The 7161-nt window shown below is 31.4% G+C and overlaps 1 protein-coding gene across 1 annotated transcript; it reads left to right on the top strand.

The window, feature by feature from the left end:
* Positions 1 to 3256: 3256 nt before the first annotated feature.
* Positions 3257 to 4195, top strand: LOC101994808 (olfactory receptor 10AG1-like). Its single transcript, XM_013352307.1, has one exon. It carries the CDS (start codon positions 3296 to 3298, stop codon positions 4193 to 4195), a length of 900 nt encoding a protein of 299 aa, XP_013207761.1. The 5' UTR covers positions 3257 to 3295.
* Positions 4196 to 7161: the final 2966 nt, after the last annotated feature.

Below are 7161 nucleotides of genomic sequence, written 5' to 3'. Positions count from 1 at the left end.
GCTGTGGTGTCTTTTCCCAATAGCAAACAATACATTTTTGGAAATTACTTTTACAAAATGATGATAAACAATTACACAAAAATTAAAAATTATATTAATTATTTTAAAAAGATATAATATGTTGATGTTATCAAAGATTTCATTACTTGATAACAAAATTGTAGAAGCTGAAAATGAAATAGATTAGTTCATTTTTCTACCATCATCACAGGAAAGATTAGTTCATTTTTCTACCATCATCACAGGAACTCTTCTTTGTAATAGATGCTAATTAATAAAGACTTCCAAAGATGGCAGCATGCATAAAATAAGGGGATGTGGAATACTCAGCTAAGTGAGATACCTACATCACACCTACTCCTCTGAAGATTGTGCAGAAAATTGTAAACTAAAAAGTTGACCTCAGAAGCAAATCAGTCTCCTTTGAACAGAACAGGTCTGTAGCATACATGAACTCCTGGCAAATGGGACTGGGTGCACAAGATTTGGAAAAGGTCAAGACAACTTAACTTTCACTATGGAACAGGCAAAGCTACATGAAGCCGGAACCCTATCTGAGACATTGGTACCAACTAAAGGCTGCTGGGGAATGAGGCATGCATTTATGTTTCAGGGATGTACCCAGGCAGACATCTCATAGACATATATATACAGAAATACCAACTTGACTCAGGGAAATAAGGGGGTTTGGATTTTGAGAACAAAAAGTGGTGGTTGGGATGGGGAGGTTGGAGAAGAAGGAGTGCAGAGTGGATCTGATCAAAACACATAAGCATGCACATCATTCTTAAAAATAACCTCCCTGGATATTATTTTGGTTGTTGTACTCTTCTCTGTGAGTGACAAGGAGAATTAATATCTCAGTTAGAAGGTTGCATGGGAAAAGAGTTGATCCCCAGGGTAGCGAATTTTATTACTTAAATGATATAGTTAGTTTATACTGAGACGTTTAAAAAGGCAGTGAGAAACTGTTTTAAATAAGCTTCATGAGCTGAAAACTATCTTTGCCTTTCTCATATTGAAGGCAAACAATAATGGTATGTATTATATTGTGTGTAGAATAAGATAGGTGAGTGTGAAAGGAAATGGAATAAATACAAGGTTATACGTACAGTATAGAAACACCAAAAAACAATATTTAATTACAGAGAATAAGATAAAAATTTAATGCTTATATTTGAAACACTGGTTGAGTCAGCAGACTAGATATAAATGCTAAGTAATCACATAAAAATGAAAAGCACTCTATTGCAAATTAAGCTTGTATAATAAATATTACATCTTCACCAATATCTTCATTTAACTCTCAATATTTATTAATGAAATAATCTGCTTAAGAAATAATCAAATATTTTATGTATTTTAAATATAGAAATAAGATCTCCAAAAGGCACAATTTTACATAACCATTAAGTAATTTAGGTAATGGATATTATAAAATTGATTTATATCCTATCATGCTTATGTTAAAATGTTTACTTTCTTTTCCATATTGCTTTTCTCTATTAGTATTTTCCTAAAATTGGAATGCATCCCTGAGTGGAGAATGATTATAGTGGTGACAGGCACATAGAGAAAGCAGAGTCTGAACTTGAAACCTTTGCTTAGCAACATCACCACTTACTTAAATTATAGATGCTCTCCAACTCAGTTACCATATCTCCTATGAAGTGATCTATTTATCACTTTCTTCATTCTTCTTTTTATTTTATCTGATTAGCTAATCATATGAGTTCAAAGGAAGGAAATTCTGATATCATCATTTATATATTATTGTGATAAAATCAGGGTAAACTGTCAAACAAATATGCATATTTTTTATGATGACTATGTTTAAAAACAGATTTTGTCTCATGCGTTATACAGCAGCACAATATAATTTTTAACTCTCTTGTGCAACAGAGGTTTAGGTTTTTACTTTTTATACACCAATGAAAGCTTCATGTCCATTGTCATTTCCTTCCATCTTCCCATGTCTCCCTGTAGCCTGGCTCCTGGCACTCTCTACTGCCACTATGGTGAGAATATATCTTAGGTTTTTCTCAATTTCTATCACCATATTCTAATAAAATTACAGGACACTGAGAATATTTTAGCCAATTTATTATATTCTAGATTACTATAAAATTGAGTTTATACTTAATATGTTTTTGAAGCTTGTTCCCTTTTCACTGACCCCACTAACATCGTGGACAAGTGGTGATGAGGATTCTCCTTATTGTGAGCTACTTAGTTTTATTTTCCTATATTTCATAAGATTATATGATAATACAATAGCTCATAGTAAAGAAAAATTACATGATATACTACTTATACATGATTAAAGAGGAAGAAAATAATTCATCATATTCTTACTCCTATTATTTGATAATGAACAGAGAAACATATGTAAGATGTCCTTAATGTGCAACTGGCAGGGGTCAAACTTTCATCATGAACAGTAGCAGGTTTTGGCGGAATATTGATGTGATATAAGCTCTTTAATGTGTTAATAGTTTATCCAGTTGGTTAATAAATCAGTTCTGCAAAACTGTAAGCTATTTGTTAGACATAATGTGCTGATAAAGCATAGTGAAATTAACATTTTTAATCCATATTTATGCATAAAAATCAGAAAAATAAAAATAACAAACACAAACACACATTAATGTGCACAAATACACACACACACACACACACACACACAAGGAAATACACACACTGTGACAATACTGAATGGAAAAAACATAAATATGATGATAGCGGGATAGTGAGAATAATATTATTGAAAAAAATCAGATAACACTAATGAACTTAAAAGTCTAAACAATATTTATGCCTGCTGATCTTATATAGCTTGCACTTAAATGATAACAACTTTGAAAGAAATAATATTTAAAGGTATTTAATGGCTTAATTCTATTTTGTTTTGTATTGAAATTCTACAGAACACAAGCCTAGAAAATATCTTGAAGAAACCACAGCAACATCATAGGGCTTTTAGATATTGCATTTACAAATGAATTATACAATTTAAATCATGTATCCTACCAATGCAAAAACATAATAAAATATATATCAGAAGATGAAAATACAAGTTCTAAATCATCATTTATAAATTATGAAAATATATTTGATTATACTTTTTAGAACAATGGAATCTTAACGTTTAATTACTAAAAAGAGACTTGTGCTGTCAGAAAAGTATACATGAAGCTAATTAGGCTGAAATCAGAAGTGATGTCTATTTGTGATTTAACTTTTTCCATAGGTGAAACATGAGGGACTCAACGCCATAGAAAATGTTTCAACAGTGATGCAATTTGTTCTGATAGGATTTTCAGACCTTCCCAATCTCCAAGGATTTATATTAGCAGTGTTCTCTGTTGTTTATATAATTATCCTGACTGGAAATTTCCTCATAATAGTAATAACCAGTATGGACCCTGCATTACAGAAACCCATGTATTTTTTCCTGGCAAATTTTTCCTCTCTGGAAATCTGTTATGTATCAGTTATTGTCCCAAGGATTCTGTTCAACATTGAGATGCAGGACCTAAGAATTTCAGTGACGTCCTGTGCCACTCAGTTATGCTTCTTCCTTATTTTTGGAACTACTGAATGTGTGCTGCTTGCTGTAATGTCCTATGACCGCTATGTGGCCATCTGCAACCCTCTGCATTACATTCTGATCATGAACCCAACGAAGTGCACTCAGCTGGCAGTGGGATCCTGGCTTGGCGGCATTCCAATCCAGATAGGACAAACAAGTCAGATTTTCTCCCTGCACTTCTGCAATTCTAATAAAATAGAACACTTCTTCTGTGATATACCCCCGATTCTCAAGCTAGCGTGTGGGGATACTTCAGTGCACGAGCTGTCTGTCTATGTGGTTGTTATGGTGGTGGCTGCACTCCCCTTCATACTGGTCCTTACATCGTATGTCAAAATCATTGCAACCATTCTGAGGTTGCCAACAGCCAAAGGGAGGGCCAAAGCCTTCTCCACATGCTCTTCCCATTTGCTGGTAGTGGTTTTGTTTTATGGATCAGCTACAGTTACCTACTTGAGACCAAAGTCCATGCATTCTCCAGGAACTGACAAACTGTTGTCTCTGTTCTACACAATTGTGACTCCCATGCTCAATCCACTGATATACAGCCTCAGGAACAAGGAGGTGATTGCAGCACTGAAAAGGTTATTTCTTAAGGAATAGTGCTATCCATTTTGTATAAATTGTCTTTGACTTTTGTGGTTTTGATTTTAGAGTAACATCTTAAATCTATTTATGCTTGTTTTGAGAAGGCAATCACTTTCCATTTTTGTATATTTTACACTTAAATATTATGAAATTTTCATCATTTGTAAATGTACTATGCATATCATCTTTCTTCAATGATCTATGCCTAGGGAAAATATTTTCTCAATAAAAATTTTTAATGTGGTTGCTTTTCCTCTGTGCAGAAAGAAACGAAACATAGACTGTTAGTAGATTAAATTTAACATCAACTATTAGAAGCATAAATTCCAATCTGTGTAATAGTAGATTCTAGGTTATTAATTCACTGAGAAGAAGTTTTCAATTCATCTAACATTTCTTTATTTTCTTCCATGTAGGTACATTTAAGTACATCAGAAACATTTAATGCCTGTCACATAGTCATGTTTCTCCTTCATCTAATTATTTATATTCTGACTATTTGTGTGGTGGATTATATTTATTCATTCATGTCTCTTAGTCCAGAAAGTACAAATGTGTACATCTCTTTAATTTGGTTTTATATGTTTTAGTCATTTGTCATGATGAGTAAGAAAATGATCATATAAATGAAAGAATATGATGGTAAACATAATTTTTCTGTTCTTGGATTATTTTCTGAGATTTGTTAAAAGATATTAATTTTATAAGTATAGTTTTATTCCATGAATTCATATAACAGAATTATCATATTTGAGTAAAGTGTTGAATAGTCAGGTTCCTTTCAGATAATCTCTATGAGTAGAAAAGTCCTGATATTGTGCTCCCTTTTATCATTCCTGTGCATCTATTTGAAATCACAAATAATAAACCAGGAAGAAAAGAATGATGAACATTTGATTAGCAACATTCTGGTGTGCTGGCTATATTTAGAAACATTTTGTGACTGTTGGATTGGCTCTGTTTTATTTTACTTTTAAATATTTTAAGATTATTTTATAAGATCATTATAAAGGAGAGAGACAGTCTATATGCCAAATAGTTTTTTTTCTGTTTTTCATTTTTTATATTTTTACGTAAAAATAAAATACATTTTGATCACGTTCTTTCCCACCTGTCTTGCTACAGACCCTCCCCAACTCCTCAAGCATCTAGCATAAAGTGTTATCTCTCTCACCATCTCACTCTATTTCTCAATAAAATACAACAACAAAAAATCCAAACAGATAATCTAGCAAGCAGAAAACTAGTAAGACAAAAGATGTCAAAATATATACACATTTCTTTTACTCTTTTGAACAACTCAACTTTTGTTATTTGTTTATGGCTTAATCTTATATATTCTCCAAAAGCAGTGTGTTAAATGTGTTATCCATGATGATATTGGAAAATGCTTCAATTTTTAGGAAGCAGAACATTACAATTACATATTCAACCTGATAAATAGTATTAACTTGAGTCCCAACTATGCATTCACTTTCACATGCTTCCATCATCATGGTTTTCAGTTTTTCACAACCTTAAAAGCAAAAATAAATAAATAGATAGGTGATGGATAATTCTAAGTAATCATAAAACAAATATGTGAAGAACGTTTCAGTAAGATAAACTTAATTACTTCCTATTGTTCTTCTGAGGTATTTTATCACTGTCTATGAAATGTAAGTACTACTCTTAGGAAATAAAGTCCTTATTTTAAATAGGCATCATATTTTTGAGGAAATAATATTTTTAAAAGTAATATAAAATCCAGAAATTAGCAAAAAAGTTAACATAATTTTAAGTGACATAGCCATCTTATCATAAGCTAATGTCACAGGAAAAATCATTGAATGACTATGCCACAATGAAACCAACTAGATAAAGACCATAAAAAAGAATTACAATTTGATTAGAGATAGGGCAGCAAGCAAAATATGGGTCACCTAGAAATGCCAACACCTTATCTTTGAACCTTCCACATAGGCTATCTTGTACTACAAAGTATCCTTGAAGATGACATTAAGATTTCAACATCTTGCCACAAGCAGTTATTCAAGAAAACCATGACTCAATTACAAGACCATAACAAAGGGGAGGGGAGAGTAAAAGGTGTTTGTGGAATTGTTTATTTTGCAATCTCAATAGACTGAGAACCACTATAAAAACCAACACTTTAAACTCCATTTCAAATCACTTCCAAACACCATAGAATTTTTTTAAATTTGTTTATGTGTATCTCAAGTCTACAATATGGTGTGATTCATATTGTATTACGTTAATACATAATACCACATTATTCTGCATCTACTAGCCTTTACTGTTTTATTTTTGAGACATATTAACAGTATTTTAACATTGGAAAGTTTTCTGTATTATCTTGATCATTTTTTTTATAGAAAAGAAAGAGTGAATAGGAAAAGTTTCATGGATTTAAATGGCTCAAATAATAATAGTCAAAACATAAATCTGGAAAAAGACTCATTGATTATTACAATTTTCATTTAGAAATTAACATAAAAAGATATTCTGGTGAAGGCATTACTAGTTGAAATAAACTAATTTGCCTTTTTTATTAGTTCCCATTCTGACATTTACTCTTACATATTTAATACAACTAGATAACTTCTATATAACTTAAAACTTCACCTTTTCTTATGTTATTTTCCATCCACATTTCACAGTCCACCTAAAAACATTAATTTAGACAATATATTTTTGTTTTAATGAAATATATGTATTTATAAATTTATAAAAATATAAAATAAGATTTTTATGAGTTTTCAGACATTCACAATGTTATCTATTCCTCCTTTCGCTCCTTTTTGCTATATTGACCATGATTCCTGTAAAAATCAGGGTTCTTTAGAATAAAACAAATGGGACATGTATATATAAAAGAGACTTATTAGAAAGGGTTATATGCTATAATTCTGCTATCCCAGCAACAACTGTCTAACAACAGAAGATCCTATAACTCAGTAGTTATCAATCCATAATACATG

The sequence above is a fragment of the Microtus ochrogaster genome, linkage group LG9, assembly GCF_000317375.1.
Source record: "Microtus ochrogaster isolate Prairie Vole_2 linkage group LG9, MicOch1.0, whole genome shotgun sequence".
NCBI classification, from domain to species: Eukaryota; Metazoa; Chordata; class Mammalia; order Rodentia; family Cricetidae; genus Microtus; species Microtus ochrogaster.
The sequence above is the reverse complement of the archived record's forward strand: the minus strand, read 5'-3'. Positions and strand labels throughout refer to the sequence as shown.